Below are 18,621 nucleotides of genomic sequence, written 5' to 3'. Positions count from 1 at the left end.
GATACTGGAGTGGGTGGGATTTTAGTGCTTTCAGCTTGGCCCTTGTCAAGGAGATTTCCTTTCTGCCTCCCATCGGTGGGATTCCCATTGCAATGGCTTTTCTTGCATGAACGGCCACCCATTACAATGATGTGGAAACATCTCCAGCCCCTTAGGAATATAGGAAGCTGCATCAGACCGTTGGTCTATCCAGCTCGGTATTGTCCACACTGACTGGCAGCAGCTGTCTGAGATTTCGGGCAGGAGTCTCTCTCAACCCTGCCTGAAGATGCTGGGGGTGAGGGCCTTCTGGCGTTTTCCTCACTGCAAGATGTGAAGCTACAGGGAATCAGGCAGAGGGTCATGTCAGTAGTGGCACCCGCCCTGTGGGACGCCCTCCCATCAGATGTCAAGGAAATAAGGAGCTATCTTATTTTTCAAAGACATCTGAAGGTAGACCTGTTTAGGGAAGTTTTTAATGGTTGATGTGTTATTGTGTTTTTAATATTTTGTTGGCTGGTGGCAACCCAGTCAGATGAGCAGCATATAAATAAAATGATGATGACGATAACAACAACATCAACCACGGAGCTATTGCCCTTTTGTTTTTACCTGCCTGTTTGTGGCACTCATTTCTTCCTGCAGACAAACACCTATTCATCACTGTGGAAGGCCAATAAGTTCATTCCATCTTCCATGCGGTAGTTATAGAGGCCTTATATGGTGACACTCAGAGGAAGCCACCTTGCAGCTTATTTCACATCACTTATGTGGTCTTGGGAGCTTTGGCCAATACCCAGGGCTGGTGTGTCTGGTTTTCCCACTTGAGGCAAAATGGGAAATGCCCCCCCCTGCCCTGCCACTGCTCCCGCCATGCCCTACTTGCTCCTTCTGCTGCCGCCTGCTCTGTTGCCAATGTGTGCCTCGCTGTATCTGCCCCTGGCGGAGAAGCACTACCGCCGTTGGTGCAGATTCCAAGCAAGATGGCGCTGATTTGGGGTGAGATCTCACCCCCCAAATGGACACCACCTTGCTCAAAAGCAAAGCCCGCAGTGATTCTGGTTCTCTGCCACTGGTGGAGTCAAGCGGGCAGCCAGGTCACCTGTGGGCATGCCAGCTTGGGGGGGGGGTTCCGCCACCTGAGGAAGTGGCCTCACCCTGCCTAATGACTGGGATAGCTTGGCCAACATCCTGTGAATCTCATCTGCAGTGGGTCAGTCTTATTAAAAACCCTCACCAATTTCACTGCTGCCTGTTTAGCAATCATTGGAGCTGAGCTCTGACTTGTCCTCCTTCTCCAGGGAGTTTATTTATTGCCTGTTCTTGTGATCACAGAGAGCTCTGCTCAGAAAGTTTTGCTGTCATTATAGGGTCTTCATAGCAATCATCATTGCTGTTGATTTGGATGTAAAGGGCTGGCCTATGAGCAACTCTCACCCTTAGTGGTTTCATTATCAACATCTGCTTGCAGTATTCAATTTGACCTGTTATGTGGACATAGAGGACTGTCCTCTGGCCATTTCCTGATGATTCTGTTTCCTTAGTGGCACAAGGCTTCTTGAAGAGAAGTGAGGATTTTTGTGTGGTTGTGGAGGCCTGGTTCCAGGCGTCGTACTCAGCCGATCCTTTTTCTGGGAAGCTGTGTCTTAGATCCTTCCAACACAACCCTGCGTTACTGACTGCTAGACTGTGGAAACCTAGGCTCTGTTCGCCACACCCAAATCCATTTGCATTTGCTCTGCCATCTTTGAAATGCTCCAGTTGATATAAACTGCTCCCCAGTGATATTTGGATGCTCCAAGTATGGGAACTGAAGTACAAGTAAATGTGCTTTTCTCTAAAATGTTCAATAATACTGTTTCAAGCTAACATTTTATTATATATATATATATATATATATATATATATATATATATATATATATACAGTATTTTAAACCAAACTGCTCATTCGTTTGTGAATGTGTTCTGCTCCAGGCTGAGACCACCAGAAAAGCCATTGACCAGAGGTGGAGAAGAGCTTCAGTTTTTGAAAATGGTTGACTTAAGTAATTTTAGAGAGGAAGCAGAAATGGGCAGGCAGTTCAAGTTAGGAGTGGCATCAGGACCATGGACAGAGCTCTGGGGAGCCTCTGTGTGTGTGTGTGTGTGTGTGTGTGTGTGTAGGGGGAGCTAGTAAAGATGGAGGATAATCTGGTTTGGTCCACATTTTTAAGTGAACCGAACTAACTTGTGAATGCATAGATAAGAATGTAAATATTATTATTTGGATTTTGTGCTCATATTATTATTATTATTATTATTATTATTATTATTATTATTATTTACTTGCCAGTCATGCCCCAACAGTCAAATGCTTTTAATGAGGGTGAAAGAGGAAAGCGCAAGATATGGTCTGAAGCTCAACATCAAAAAAACTAAGATCATGGCCACTGGTCCCATCACCTCCTGGCAAATAGAAGGGGAAGAAATGGAGGCAGTGAGAGATTTCACTTTCTTGGGTTCCATGATCACTGCAGATGGTGACAGCAGTCACGAAATTAGAAGACGCCTGCTTCTTAGGAGAAAAGCAATGAAAAACCTAGACAGCATCTTAAAAAGCAAAGACATCACCTTGCCGACAAAGGTCTGTATAGTTAAAGCTATGGTCTTCCCAGTAGTAATGTACGGAAGTGAGAGCTGGACCATTAAGAAGGCTGATCGCCGAAGAATTGATGCTTTTGAATTATGGTGCTGGAGGAGACTCTTGAGAGTCCCATGGACTGCAAGAAGATCAAACCTATCCATTCTCAAAGAAATCAGCCCTGGGTGCTCACTAGAAGGACAGATCCTGAAGTTGAGGCTCCAGTACTTTGGCCACCTCATGAGAAGAGAAGACTCCCTAGAAAAGACCCCGATGTTGGGAAAGATGGAGGGCACAAGGAGAAGGGGACGACAGAGGATGAGATGGTTGGACAGTGTTCTCGAAGCTACTAACATGAGTTTGGCCAAACTGCGAGAGGTAGTGAAGGATAGGCGTGCCTGGCGTGCTCTGGTCCATGGGGTCACGAAGAGTCGGACACGACTGAACGACTGAACAACAACAACATGCCCCAACCCCACCATCCCTTCCAAGGATAGTCAGGGACTAGCTTATAATCATGGACCCCATGATTTGTATGTTTTATTTCCTCAGGTAAGTACCCCACAGTAAGGCCCCCACAACCTTACCTTCGCAAAGGTTCCTTGCCTTATTGGAAACCCTGCTCCCTCAAATCCACCATTGGAAGATTTCTGCCCCCTCAAACACCCCCGATACTTCAATTCCTCCCCCCCTGGGTTGAAGCTTCTCACCAGCTTTCCCTGTTGACCTTTCCTCACAGCAGTTGCTCTTTCTTGTCTTTCTTTCACCCCACACCTCCCTCAAAGCCCCCCATATCCCTCCCACTGAGAGGGGAGCCACCTAGGGCCTTGACTCACCCTAGAATTCCATCTGTTCCTCCACTTCCACAGACACGGGTGAAAGGTGGGACCTGCTGGCCATAAGTGAGGCTTGTGATTGGCTGTGCTGTGCACAGCTGTGATTGGCCTGCAGAAAATCCAGGGAATCCTTGGATAATAGGAAACTGCGGATGTTGCACAGGACTGCTGGGCCAGAGCTTTGGCTTTTGGGGCGCAGAAAGATATATGGGCAGAATTCTGTCCCACTTGGCTCTCCTGACTAGCCTACGCCGACTAGTTGATTCTAGATTTTCAGTGGGGCAATCATGGAACTGTTAAAGGCACACAGCCCTAGGATGTGTCTGTGAGCAAAGCCCTGGTGCTCTCCTTACTTATTTCAGCCTTACTCCCTCAAGGCTGCTCCATTTCTCTAGTCATTTTCTCGCAGTGGAACGTTCTCTTTAAGGCCGCCTTGATTTCTTTGTTCCGCAGGCTGTAGATAATCGGATTAAGGAAAGGGGTCAGGACAGCGTATACAACAGCCAGTGCCCTGTCATAATCCAAGGAGTAACTTTTCGTCAGTCGGACATACATGAACAAGATGCTCCCGAAAAAGATCATGACCACAGTGAGGTGCGCGGCACATGTGGAAAAGGCTTTCTTCCGGCCAGTAGCTGAGCGGATGCTAAGGATGGCCCTGATGATCTTCAGGTAAGATGTCATGATCAGGAGGAAGGTTGCCAGGATCTTGCAAGCGTTGACCGTGAAATCGACCAGGACATTGACCGAGGTGTCAGTGCAGGCTAAGCTGAGGAGTGGCGGGAAGTCACAGAAGATGTGCTCGATCTTGTTGGGGCCACAGAAAGGGAGCTTGGAAACCAAGACGATTTCGGCGATGGGGCCTAGCAAGCCACAGACCCAGCAGGTGGCAGCTAATCTGACGCACAGCTTGGACGTCATGACGGCTGGGTAGCGCAGCGGGCTGCAGATGGCCAGGTACCTGTCGTAAGCCATGACGGTGAGCAGGTAGCATTCTGTGGCCCCCAACGAATGGAAGAAATAGATCTGTAGGAGGCAGCCGGAGAATGAGATGCGCTTCCTCTCGCTGAGCAAGTTGGAGAGCATCTTTGGGATGGTGGCAGCTGTATAGCAGATCTCCAAGAAGGACAAGATGCTGACGAAAAAGTACATGGGCGTGTGGAGCTTGGGGTCAGTGCGGATGATGGTGAAAACGATCAGGTTGCCGAAGATGGTGAAGAGGTAGACGAGGAGGAGCAAAAGGAAGAGGGGCTTGTGGAAGGGCTGGAGGTTCGGGAAGCCCACCATGATGAACTCTGTGACCTCAGTCTGGTTGAGGACTTCCATCTCCCGTAGAACCTGATCTGGAGAAATGTGAGTTGTGGACATATAGTTGTGCAAAAGAGACAGCAGCAACAGGATACCAGCACATCAAAAGGAGCCATTGAATATGGATTTATGCCCCGAGGCTGGAAAGATAGACTCCAGGGACTCCAGGATCTGAAGACTTTACTGCCCTTTCTACACTGATGAACACAAGACTAGGAACTTTATAAGCCCTTTATACCGGGGTTTAATATTTAATCACATTAAAAAAAATAGTTGGGCAGGGGGCAGGGAGAAGGAGAAAAGTGTGTTTCTTTCCAGCTGCTATTGCTTTGCCAGTATGTTCCCTGCGGGGAATACAAAGGTGAAGCAGATTCCTGGAGCCTGCAGGATTGCACCCACTGCGGGCGATTCCTGTTCTTCTACAACACATACTCAGCTGCCACACCAGGTCTGCTTGGTCTCACCTATCTGCTTTCTCCGCCCCTGCACTGTCGTGCCTAACATGTCCCAACTTGGTGTGATTCAGGCCCCAGCCATCCCTGCCACCACCACCAATGGTGAAGCCACCTCTTCCCAATCCATTGCTACCACTTGCACAGCTGCAGCCACCTGAGCCATGACCCCCTCACTTTCCACACACACCCCAACTCCTGCAACAGCTGTCGCCATGACCACAGGGGCCACAACTGACTGTGATAAACTGACAGATCCCCAATGCTGGCCCAACATGGGGGCAGTAGCCAGTTCCTCTTTCCTGTCCGCTGGTCCTGGGCATAAGAAACTATTTTTTAAGCAATATAAATCATAATAAAATAGACACCAAGCATTAAAAACTCAAGAGCAGATTAACCTAATTAGCCTTGCTTACTAGATAGATAGATAGATAGATAGATAGATAGATAGATGAGAGAGAGAGAGAGAGAGAGAGAGAGAGAGAGAATTTATTTTATTTTATTTTCCTGTGTTAGTTTTCCATGGGGCTTGCTCAGGTGAGGTATGGCCTTCCCACATACCAGCTGTTAGCTGGGAGGCTGAAGAGCTCCAGCAAAGCCCTGCTGTGCCCCCAGCTCATGAGGAGATCCTCTCTGGAGTCTGTAGAGGGTGTCCCCTTCGGGGAGGTGCAACAGGGCTTTGCTGAGGCTCGTCAGGTCTCTCCTTCCACTTCTGAGGTCCCTGATAGGTTCCGGAATACTGTACCAGCATGTTCCAGCTGGGGGGGGGGAAGCCCTGGCTCTATCTCTTAGTCTATGGTGTTATACCTCAACAGGAAGACCCAGTATCAAGTATGTTTGGCCACTGGGTACTCTTGGGCCAACCACGCTTGTGTCTTGGCCTCATCTTCCTTGCAGGGTTGTTGTGAGGATAAAATGTGTGTGTGCTCTAGGGATGGGGGCGGGGGGAAAGAGAAATTCCATTCCATTCACATTTAATGGCAAGCTTACCCAATTTGCACTTTCTGAAACAATGCAGGCAACGCCCAATTTACATGGGGGTTACGTTCCAAGGCGCTGCACATTTAAGTGAAATTGTGTATATTTGAAACACAGTTGAAAAAGCCAGCAAAACCCTGATCCGGGAGGGGGAAGCTGCAGAATTCCAGGTGTTGTTAGCTCTCCTCAGTCAGCAAGCTTAGAGACGATGGGAGCTTTCATTGCCCACTGTACAGTAGGCTGCGTGAACATATACTGTCCCCTCTCCTGAGTGGTTTGAAACCACAGCACGGTGGAAGTGTTGGATTCTGTCTGTCTGACATTGACCAAAGGAGTATCTTAACAGGAAGAAATCCCAGATTACATACATACACACACACACACACACACACACACACACACACACACACACACACAATCAGCATATGTACCCTACTGTCGTCTTTTTGCATAAATCTTAAGGTCTTTGTATGTGACTCTCTTTCTCGCGGTTTTACTTGTAAAATGCCTAATAAAGGTTTGATAAGAAAGATGGAAGCTGCGATCCGGAGGAACAGAGGTTCCCCATACCTGCTGCAAGTGAACCTTTAGTCCTGACCCAACAGGGCTCTGTTTTCATAGCATATGCCACTGCAGAAGCTTCCCCAATTAGAAACCCACAATAAATGCAAAATATGTCCCCCCCCCTTTACCAGGCAGCACCAGAGAACTGACGTTTCCAAAGTAGGCACTTACCTGCCTTCTCATTTCGTTCAAGGATTCCTGCAGCATTTAAAGGTTCAAGGGGACAGCAAATCAGGAAGGCATCAAATGGGTCTCCAGCCTGGGGCTTAAATGTGGACTTGGTTGGCTGCCTAATTCCAGGAGTTACCTGTGGATTACGTATGTTTTTTGCACCTGGCCTTTGGGAGCTCATTGTTACAAACCTAATGGGCTGGATCGATACTGAGTATTTCTGGGAATCAGTCCCTATGCCAGGCTTAACCCCCTTGGCACCAGTTTGTGAAAATGTCCCCCCCCCCCTTACCAGGTCAGAAAGTGGCATCTTACAAAATAAAGTGATCAAGTGGGGGGTGGTATTATTGTAAAGCAAACACTTTGATATTTTTCATGTTTACAAATGGAAGTGGGTGGGTGGGCTTTTGAGGGTTATGTGTGTTACCAGACAGGTTGCTTAAATTTTGCCTATACGTCCCCTGGAAGTAGCCATTTGAGAATATACCTCATGTTCTCTATTTTGAGAGAGACAGCCAACTATTTTCATGAAAATAGTAATTGCAGCACCAGATAGGCAAATTCAAGGCTACTGTGCCTTTAATTAGAAGCTTCCTCCTCCGGAAGGAGAAACTCCCTGTATCTCTGATTGCTTCCTCTTCATTCCAGCCAGCATTGCTGATGAAAGATGGATATTTATTTTATTACATTTGTTAGTTGCTTTATCTTGCCCAGGGCAACACATTACAATTCAGCCTTTAACTGTTCTACTGAGAGTAGACCCATTGAAATGAATGGAACCAAGTTAGTCATGTCCAATAATTTCAATGGGGCCACTCTGAGCATGACTAGCATTTGATACAGTGGATGTGGAAGTTGTGTGGCCTTGAGAAAGTCCCGAGGGCCAGAAAGAGAGGTGTGGAGGGCCTCATTGGCCCTTGGGCCTGAGGTTTCCCATCTCTTTTGTAGAGAATTGGGTTGACAAATGGGCTGAGGATGGTGAAGTTCATGACGGAAGCTCTGTCATATTCATCCTGATCCTCCTCTTTATCGCTCTTAGGATTTCTTGGTTCCGCAAGCTATAGATGATTGGGTTGACCAATGGGGTGAGGACAGCATAGATCACGGCGAATGCTCTGTCATATTCCAAAGAATAGCTTTTCTTCAGCCTGACGTACATAAAAATGATGCTTCCGAAAAAGAGCAGGACAACCGTCAGGTGGGAGGCGCAGGTGGAAAAAGCCTTCTCACGACTCTCCGCCGCCTGGATCTTCAGGACGGACTGGATGATCTTCACATAGGAGACCATGATGAGCAGGAAGGTCACCAGAATGATGAAGGAGTTGACCGCAAAGTCAACTAAGACGCTGATGGAGGTGTCAGTGCAGGCCAAGCTGAGCAATGGTGGGAAGTCACAGAAGATGTGCTCGATCTTGTTGGGGCCGCAGAAAGGGAGCTTGGAGACTAAGATGACTTCAGTGACAGGGCACATGAAGCCACAGATCCAGCACCCAGCAGCCATTTGTGCACACAGCTTGGTTGTCATGATGGATGGATAGCGGAGAGGGTTGCATATGGCGATGTACCGATCGTACGCCATTGTTGTGAGCAGGTAGCACTCGGTGGCCCCCAGCGAGTGGAAGAAATAGGTTTGCAGAAGGCATCCGGCAAAGGAGATGCTCTTCCTTTCCCTGAGGAGGTTGGAGAGCATCTTTGGGATGGTGGTGGCTGTATACCAGATCTCCAAGAAGGACAAGGTGCTGATGAAAAAGTACATGGGCGTGTGGAGCTTGGGGTCTGTGCGGATGATGGTGAAAATGAGCAGGTTGCCGAAGATGGTGAAGAGGTAGACGAGGAGGAGCAAAAGGAAGAGGGGCTTGTGGAAGGGCTGGAGGTTCGGGAAGCCCACCATGATGAACTCTGTGACCTCAGTCTGGTTGAGGACTTCCATCTCCCCTAGATCAGGAGAAATATTAAATATGGGCACAGGGAAAGAGACAATGGTTGCAGAAGACCACATTAAAAGTAGCCCTTGCTTGCGAAGCATGTATACTGTTTAATAATAATTAAATAAACATTAAAAAGTCAGTAAAACAAAAGTAGCTCTTGCATGCTGGTCCCTAGGGTTGCAAAGGACCTGCACTCAAAAGCTGGAAGTACAGATACCAACCATTCCTTCCTCAATTACCTGTATATCTTGGTGGCCTTTCTACATTTAAGTACACATCTTATAATTGCTGATCACATTTGGTTATCTATTAGGACATGTAGACTGACTATATTAATGTTTAATTCAGGGTTGATTGATCCTTCTTATTGTCAGTGGGAGTTGACATGGCTTCTTTTTTCTTTTGGTTACATTTGCAATGAAAAATTAGCTGACGATGGTAATAAATCACTCTTGCATATCCGACTGTCCGTCTTGAAGACTCCTCCAGAGATAGGCTGGAGGACACCATGAGCTAACACACCAGGAAACAGAAGCACCCAACCCCCTTTTCTTGAAACTCTACTGGTAACTCACTTCCTTCACAGTGAATTGTCCCCAATCCTCCCTCTCAACCTTTGCCACTAAAAGAGAGTTAAGCAGAGATAAATATTGGAGAGAGAAAGGTTCCCAGGAACTGATTCCTCTTCAGTTTTCACTGCCTGTCTCTGGAAGACTTCAAATTCTCAACTATCAAAGTAAGTTTCATACTTGACATGCAGTGCTATTTTTCAGAGAAGAAGAGGTGCCCATGAACTCACCATGAACGCCTCCCTTGTTCTCTTTGAATGGCAATGGCGCCCACCTGAGAGGTGCAAGAACTGAGTTCCAGTGAGTTCCAGCTGAAAAAAGCTCTGTTGACATGAAGAATTAAATGTGTTAACTACTAGCCAAGCTCTACAAACGTCAGGAGTTGGGAACCTCAGGCTTGAGAGTCAAATTTGGCCCTCCACGCCTCTCTTTTTGACTATTGGAACTGTCCCCTGACTCTTTTCCATGTTCCCATATTCTCAGTCTGTGAAGAGTAGCAATCAGAGCTCTGCAGCACCTGTGAGCCAGATATCCCTAACCCAGGACCAGAGGCCACCACACCTGTTACCTGAGCTCTCGTCTGGCTCTCCAGTTCTCCAAGGGCTGCTGATACAGATAAGGTGATGAACCAGGCAGGAGTTTCAGAGCTGCATGTGAGGAGGATGGGGAAATATGTGCAAGCCTGTGGTGGCTGGTCCATTAGGGCAATGGGCCACTGTCCCACCAATCCCGAATGTTGCCAGCTTTCTCACATGCATCTGGTCCAAGGAATGGCACCATCTGTCAGCTACCCCCTCCTCATTCTCAGTGTCTTGTAGAAGTCAGCATGGAGGAGGATGGGGACAAAACTAGTTTCAGTAGGCTCCACCGATCATTGGCTCTGCCCTGCCTGTCATTGGATCTGGCCCCATCTGTGGGCGGGCTTCCTGGCTTCTGCTCCACCAGTCCCAAAGGGCACCAGGGTATGATGGAGAGCCAGGAAAGGATGGAACCTTCAGCTCCTATTTTAAGTTTTCAGTCCAAGCTACTGTATTTGATTGCGGAAGTAACAGCTCCCTTATAGCTTACAAGAGCATCAGGGAAAAAAACCCCTGCTGGATCAGGCCAATGGCCCATCTACTTCAACATCCTGTGGTCAGCCTGAAAGCACATCCTGAGTGCCACAGCACTCTTTCCACTTGTGGTCCCCAGTACAGTGGTACCTCAGGTTACATACGCTTCAGGTTACATACTCCGCTAACCCAGAAATAACGCTTCAGGTTAAGAACTTTGCTTCAGGATAAGAACAGAAATCGTGCTCCGGCAGTGCAGTGGCAGCGGGAGGTCCCATTAGCTAAAGTGGTGCTTCAGGTTAAGAACAGTTTCAGGTTAAGAACAGACCTCCGGAACGAATTTAAGTACGTAACCAGAGGTACCACTGTAACTGGTATTCAGTCGGAGGAATCTGTTGAAAAAAGGACTATCAAGCAAATTTCCTTCCATCTGTTCCTTTGACCCTTTGCTGTGAAGGCTCTTTCCCTTAGTTTTGTACCATCAAAATTTTAACGCGCGCGCGCGCACACACACACACACACACACTTAAACTTTACAAACACATAACTAAATTGTTTAGCGATGTACATTATTTAAATATTCATTGATGTATGCAACTTCCTATTTGCTTTTCTTGCTTCTGAAGTGTTGTTCATTGCCAAGGGCAGCCTATGTGCACCAAGACTGCAATCCTAACCATGTCTACTCAGATGTAAAACCCATTACAGTGGTACCTCAGGTTACAGACACTTCAGGTTACAGACGCTTCAGGTTACAGACTCCGCTAACCCAGAAATGGTACCTCAGGTTAAGAACTTTTCTTCAGGATGAGAACAGAAATCATGCAGTGGTGGGAGGCCGCATTAGCTAAAGTGGTACCTCAGGTTAAGAAACAGTTTCAGGTTAAGAACGGACCTCCAGAACGAATTTAATTCTTAACCCGAGGTACCACTGTAAATCCAGTGATGATTACTCCCAGATAAGTGGGTTTAGCATTTCAATCTTAATCTGCTTCCTATTGTGATTTTTTAAAAAAGGAACGCACCACTCATTTTTGTTCTTTTCACATGGAAAGAAGTGGCATATTTGTTACCTGCAGCTTTCACCTGTGCGCCACAGTTGAAGTCCTAACATATTTGTCAAGATGGGGAGAATCAACTTGATTTGACTGCTGATTTTTGACCACCCATAACTCTTCTTTCTAGAAGTAAAATTAAATTAAAATTCATGTCCTTCCACCCCCCCCATTTGAAGTTCTCTTCACTTGTCACAAAAAAGAGAAAAAGGACGACAAGGTTATACTGAATTGTGAAACCAAAGTAGCAGAAGTGGCTGGTATCCTAACCCCGCATACCTCACCAAATTCAATGGGATTTACTTCTGAGAAAACATGGTTAGGTTTGCAGCCATAGATGGCCACTAGCCACTTTGTTGTTATGGTGTTGTTTTTGCCAAAAAACAACAACAACCCTTAACAGGGCTACCCTTCTGGAAATTCATTAACTTTGAAAGGGGACATGCAAGGAAGATTTGCAGATAGTAGTTGAAAGGTTGAGATATGTGTGCCTGTTGTGTGCTACATTAGAAAAGTTATAAATATGTGCATTTCTGCAGCAAAAGACAGTGAAGCGGTAGATTTGTGCAAAATAAAGCAATTACACCAGATCGTAAAATACCAGATGAAAGCGCAAATGAATATCGGAAGGAAATGTTTGCACATCCCTGATTCAGAGGCACAATGTTCTCAGCAGTGGAGGGAGAACATAGCCATTATGGTGAGTAGCCATTCCTTCCTACCTTATCTTCCACAAACCTGTCTAATCTTCTCTTAAAGTTGTCCAAGTTGGTGGCCATAATTACATTTTGTGGGAACTAATTCCATAGTTTAACTATGTGCTGTGTGAAGGAAGTACTTTGTGTCTGTCCTGAATCTTCTTCAACTTGACAGGATGTTGATGAATTCCAGTGTTGCTGAGCTGTGGAAAGAGATAATTTGGGTTGCACCATTCTTTAGACTATCCTTCTCTGCCCCAACGTATAGCTCGTTAGCAATGGAATCCCCCGTCCCAAATAGTTTAAAAATAAATGAAACAACAAACATCTGGAGCAAATGAATGGGTGTAGCTGCTTACCACCATGAAGGAAATCATATATTTCTCTGTCAAATAATTTTTTTTGCAGGAGCTAGGGAAAGGAGAGAGTGTTATTTGCCTTCTTCAAATCTTGGTGGTTTCTGGCATGAAGCACCTTCATTTGTTGTTGTTTGGTCGTATGATCACTGCAGATGGTGACAGCAGTCACGAAATTAAAAGCACCTTCATAGGGGCATGCTATTCCTTCTGTTCATTCAGTGATCTGTCCTTTGTCTTGGGAACAGCATAGTAGGTGATGAAGATTGCTTCCCTGTCTGCCTCCGGCTGCTTTTGAAGCTGTCTGTTCCTAACAGGTACTAGCTGTGATGGTTTATATGCTACCTCCAGGGTGAGGGGAATTTTGCCCCCAGTTGCTGAGAATTATGAGCAGGAGAGTGTTACCATCCTCATGCCCTGTTTTTGGCTTCCCAGAGATATCTAATAGGCCACTGCTAGAATTGAATGCTGGACTAGATAGGACTTTGTTCTGCTCCAGCAGGGCTTTTCTGATGTCCCCATTTACGTGCAGGTCCCTTTCCCCTACTCATCTCATCTCTCAAGAGAGAGGGGCTTTGTTCTTTGTTAGTTTGGTCCTTTGGGGTTGGAAGAGAAAACATGCCCTCCCTTGGTTGAAGATGGAGCTGGACCCCCAGTGGTTCTTCTATCCCAGTTGGGCTAATCAGCAAAACTGACTGGAAACCTCTGCTCCAGAACCCTGTGTGGACTCAGTTCATAAGTATGCATCTACAAATGGAATATGTACCTATGAAGACCCCCTTGATACTGAGGGTTGATTTCCAATCATCGTGGGAAAGGGAGATCATAAATGAAGTACAGGCCTGCGGATTGTCACATCTTTACCTGGAGTCTATGACATATAGTCAAGCCAGAGTTGTGATCTCCCAGAGACTGAGTGATATTTCTAGACAAGAGGACATAGCCCTTGTGAAACCAGGGATGTTCCTGGGGGAGCAGATCTATCTGGTTACACCAGCTCCTTATCTTGCGGAAATCCACTATGTAGAATACCGTAGACTCCTCACAGCGGCTAGATTAAACGTCCTCGAATCTGTGGTATTGTGGGGAAGGTACAGGGGAGTCCCATACGCCCAGAGAACTTGTCATTGTGCCCTGGGAGAGGTAGAGTCCACTGAACATATTCTCTTGAGCTGCCCTTTCTATACAGATTTCAGGCAAAATCTTATAGCCCCACTCTTATCTCAACTTAGCTCTCTATCCAGAGAAAGACAGGTTTTATATTTGTTGAATAATGTTACGGGGAAAACAGCTTCCTTGGTGACCAAATTTCTTTTTCTAGCTCTTAACTGTCGTAAGACTAAAATTGATTGCATTGACATGGGTTTATCTGTATAGCTTCATATCAGTGCTGGCTATGTTTTATTCTAAAGTTCCTTTAGATGTTTTAATTTTGTATGGATAAATGTATTTTTTCTGACTGACGGTCGAATAAAGAAGGATGATGATGTACCTATGAAACTGTATTAGACTGTCAGAATGTTTCTCCAAATCCACTAGTATTGTCTATTATGATTGCTCACTCGCTGGATCATCACCTTGTCATGGTGAGTGGGTTTGCACGTTCCTATGAGCCTTGTGAGCGAAGCCATCGGGAGTCTCGTACTCCCAGCAGGGTCACCGGAGGCTGTAAGGTCAAAGGGGAGGAGCTAGATAAAGAATGATCCAAGAAGTTCTCAATGGCAGAACAGGCGGAAGATAACAAGCAGTATGTTACAACGGCTGTGAAGGCTGCAGCAGATAAGAATCTACCGGTCGTCGTGATACTCATGCCATCAGAACAGAGCCTTGCTGCGAAGACTGTGCATTGGTCAACGTGCACTGATCTACACACATAAAACAAATTCACGCACAGGGGTCTTCCAAAAACCCATCCCAAACCCAAACACTAGAAAGTCCCGTGGTGATCGGCAAATGCTAACGGGGGCAGGACTGTGAAATCTGGAAGCCCCTAGTCATGAACCAGCACATGAGCGGTGGATACAGATTCAGTCCCTCTGACTCAAGGAATGAGGCAGTTGAGCACCTTGGCAGCTGTATCCATGACTGAGCAGCCCGATTTAGCATCCACTCTGCACACCCCGAAAAGGGATTGGCAGAGAATCTCCATGGTCACAAGTCTTATTCAACTATATTACTTGAGGCTGTTTTAACTGGAGATGGCAGGAAGGTTCTCTCTCTCTCTTTCTCTCTCTCTCTCTCTCTCTCTCTCTCTCACCATGAAGCTGAGTGATGGGAGATTTAGGACAGACGTAGGGCAGCACATCCTCACACAGCACCTAGTTAAACTATGGAATTACCTCCCACATGATGCAAGGAAGCACACCAACATGGACAGTTTCAAAACGGGATTAGACCAATTCATGGAGACAAGGCTACTGATTGCAATTATGTTTACCTCCATTGTGTTTTAATATTTATTGTGATTTTAATATTTTATTGGGAGCCACCCATAGTGTTTGGGGGCAACTCAGTCAGCTGGGTGGCATATAAATAATAATTATGTTGTCGTTGGAGTCACTATGCCTTTTAATACCACTTTCTGGGAATTTCAGGGGAGGAGTGTGCTGTTGCACCCAGGTCCTCCTTGTGGGCTTCTCCTCAGGGCATCTGGTTGACCACTGTCAGGGAGCCAAGCATTGCTCGGGAAGTGAAGGGGGAGAGCATAGATGAAAGAGCAGAGAGAGAAAATTGGAATTCAGCCAGTCAGGGGGAGGAGAGTAAATATAGAGAGCAATTACCGATAATAACTACAGATACTTCCTCATCCCCCAGCCCCCAGCAGCAAACGTCGCAGGAAGAAAGAGAAAGCATGCACAATGTCAGTAGCAGACAGGGGAGGGAACAAAGGGGAAGACGGAGGTTCAGACGTCATTTCAGGGCGACCAGAAATTTCCTCTGCTGGAAAAGGCGCGAGGACTCTAGTCCGGAAGTTTGTTAGCTAGGAGTGCAGTCATGATTTATCACTCTGTAATTACCAATGTCTAATAAACAGCTTTTAAAGCTCAACGCTTGAGCCGGCCGTTACTCACAGCAACATCAAAGGCTAGAGAAGCCGTGACAACCACTATGAGAACAGGATGTTGGAGTAGATGGGTCTGATCCAGGGCTCTTCTTATGTTCCAGAGCTGCTCTGCCATTGACTCCCAGTTGCATTATATGAAGTCAGAGAGCCAGATCACCAACCCACCTTGCCTTCCTCAACCTGGTGTCCTCCAGATGTTGTTGGACTACAGCTCCCATCATTCCTGACTATTGGCCATGCTGGCTGGGGCTGATGTTGAGATGTGTAGGTGCCATGGGTTGTATCCAAGGCTAGCCCTACTTAGACACATCATGTATTTATTTATAGAAAAATATTTATATACCACTATTTCATAAAAAAATAGAAAAGCTGATTAAACAAGAATATATACAACTGTATACTGAAAACTATATACAACCATATAGTGAAAACCATTAAAAATGGTTTAAAACAGACATCAGGTAACAGACATTGTGGAAAGGTGTGTTCTTAATTGCTTGCATAGACCTGGCAGAACAGAAATGTATTCAGCAGGTGTTTAAAAGTTGGCACAGAAGGTGCCTGCTAAATCTCTATTGGCAGGGTATTCCACAAGACTGGGCTTTATTTCTTGTTGTTATCAAGTGAGCCTCGCCAACTCGGGGAAGTAAACTGAAGTAAACCAAGGGAAACTCAGTGAAGCATATAGACATGACTAGCTTGGATTTGCTAATTCCAGTGGGTTTTGTGTGAGTAGGACTTAGTTGTCTACAACCCCATGTCAATACCTGCTTTGGTTGTTTTTTTAAATGGATATGTTTGACTGAGCTCCGGTCTCTTCTCTCTCTCTCTCTCTCTCTCTCTCTCTCTCTCTCTCTCTCTCTCTCTCTCTCTCTCTCTCTCCCCCCCCCCCCCCATGGAATCTTTGGTTGTATCCCTAAAGTGTTACTTAACAAACAGTTCTGGGATTTCCTCCCTGAATGCGTTTGTTTTTGCTGCTCCCTCTTCCTCTCGGGGGGATGTGGGACTCTCATCATCAACACTTGGGAGTTGTGTGTTAAGAGGCTTGTTTGTGGGGACAGGGGGATATGAAGTTAGTTCTTGTCAGGCTGGTATGAGGGATGCGTCCCATCACAGTTCCATTCCTTCCCTCTGGGGTAATTAACTAAAGGCAATTAACGAGGCATAAGAAGATAAGGGGATAAAGGTAAAGGTACCCCTGACCGTTAGGTCCAGTTGCAGACAACTCTGGGATTGTGCGCTCATCTCGAACTATAGGCTGAGGGAGCCGGTGTTTGTCTGCAGACAGCTTCTGGGTCATGTGGCCAGCATGACTAAGCCGCTTCTGGCAAAACCAGAGCAGCACACAGAAACACCATTTACCTTCCCGCTGGAGCGGTACCTATTTATCTACTTACACTTGGACGTGCTTTCGAACTGCTAGGTGGGCAGGAGCTGGGACCGAGCAAACGGAGCTCACCCTGTCACGGGGATTTGAACCGCTGACCTTCTGATAAGCAAGCCCAAGAGGCTCAGCGGTTTAGACCACAGCGCCACCCGTGTCCCAGCAAAATTCTAAATGAAATTTGGCCAGAAGTTCTTGAAGAAATTTCATAGCTGCTGGTTGTATTGATCCACCCGTTATCAGAAACATCCAACCACCTCACAAATCTTTCTGATGAGATCCATCTTTACCAACTTTATTATGCATATTTATTTCATTTTATGGGGGACAATTTAAACTTTCTTCTGTTGACATCTTATTGCTTGTCCATGGAACCTGTGGATTCCATATTTCAACAAAGCACCTTCTATCATTCGAAATGACAATTCACTAATAATAATAATAATAATAATAATAATAATAATAATAATAATAATAATTGGACCTAAGAAGTTCATCTGGATGAACTTGAGCTAAACTAGTTTTGTGAAATGACATACTTGAACTGGGACCACTACATTTTGGGACAGGAGGAACATGAACCACCGCAAACTTTTAGTGTTGCAGCTCTAGCAGTCTGGAATCAATGGCCAGGCGAAATCAGATAGGCGCCTGGATTGGAATAAAGAATTGGAGCTTTCAATATTTCCCAGACAGTGGGAAAGTGTTTTAGCCTCAACACCAATAGCATCAACGGAATCTATTGGACTCCTTTGTGATTGTATATAAAAGGATTTGCAAAGGTTGCTTTATGCTGGAGATGTGGCAAGGACAAGGCCTCCCCGAAACATATCCCAGCTTTTCACTTTATGTGTAAGTAGGCTAAGTTTTTTGGGGGTGGACGGATGTTGAGATCCACCAAGTTCCAGACTTCTTTAACAATCAGAATACCTTGGGGCCAGTGTGCTCATGGTAAATTTCATCTTTCCAGCATGTGTGGAAATTAATTATTTTTTTTGGGGGGGGGCTGCACCTTTTGATGGGCAGATGTCAGTGTGACCCAGTTCTAGACTTCCTTAGTTTTCAGGGTGTCTGTAGGCTACGTTTATTCCAAATGTTAACTTTCTAGCTGGAGTGGAAATTCTTTGGAGTATACTTCTGCCTGCTCCTCATTTTGAGGGAGATGTACAAATGTCCCCCTTTCCTAGTAAGCAGAAGTGATGACAATGCCAGATATACCTATCTATCTATCTCAGTGTGCTCATTAAAACTGCAACAAACTTTATTCCGACGCCAAACAAACTTTGCTCTCACGTTGGGGAAATCAAAGGCAGGCATGTAAACAAAGTCATTAGAAGATTGGGAGGAGAGCCCTGTGATCCCATCCACAGAGGAAGGAAAAATAGATTAGGTGTCTTTGGGTGAAGGTCTCATAAGGGGTTATTTTGCAGGTGTTATCTCTATAGACTTGGAAAGTGAGTGGGTGTGCTGAGCTGGTGTGATCTCAAAAGGGTTTGCGAAGATTTCAGAAATCAGGTGATGCATCTGTTGAGTTCAACGGCATTTCGTTGGTGCAATGTCTGTCATCAGGCTGTGGCCACAACAGTTGAATGTGGGTGATCTGGT

At 46.0% G+C, this 18,621-nt stretch overlaps 2 protein-coding genes across 2 annotated transcripts; both read right to left on the bottom strand.

Annotated features, from left to right (window-relative positions):
* Window positions 1-252: 252 nt before the first annotated feature.
* Window positions 253-4,763, bottom strand: LOC117038883 (olfactory receptor 6N1-like). Its single transcript, XM_033135848.1, has 2 exons — window positions 3,853-4,763; window positions 253-271 (listed from the first exon to the last, which is right to left on the bottom strand). Exons 1-2 carry the CDS (start codon window positions 4,761-4,763, stop codon window positions 253-255), a joined length of 930 nt encoding a protein of 309 aa, XP_032991739.1.
* A 3,106-nt stretch (window positions 4,764-7,869) lies between these two features.
* On the bottom strand, window positions 7,870-8,840 carry LOC117038920 (olfactory receptor 6N2-like). The gene has a single exon (XM_033135906.1). It carries the CDS (start codon window positions 8,838-8,840, stop codon window positions 7,896-7,898), a length of 945 nt encoding a protein of 314 aa, XP_032991797.1. The 3' UTR covers window positions 7,870-7,895.
* Between the last annotated feature and the right edge of the window lie 9,781 nt (window positions 8,841-18,621).

This window comes from Lacerta agilis, chromosome 17 (genome assembly GCF_009819535.1).
Source record: "Lacerta agilis isolate rLacAgi1 chromosome 17, rLacAgi1.pri, whole genome shotgun sequence".
NCBI classification, from domain to species: Eukaryota; Metazoa; Chordata; class Lepidosauria; order Squamata; family Lacertidae; genus Lacerta; species Lacerta agilis.
Note: the sequence above shows the minus strand (reverse complement) of the source record. Positions and strands in the feature narration are given on the sequence as shown.

Excerpts from the sequence above, each read along its gene's own strand:
- LOC117038883 (XM_033135848.1), bottom strand. The coding sequence starts at position 4,763 with ATGGAAGTCCTCAACCAGACTGAGGTCACAGAGTTCATCATGGTGGGC.
- LOC117038920 (XM_033135906.1), bottom strand. The coding sequence starts at position 8,840 with ATGGAAGTCCTCAACCAGACTGAGGTCACAGAGTTCATCATGGTGGGC.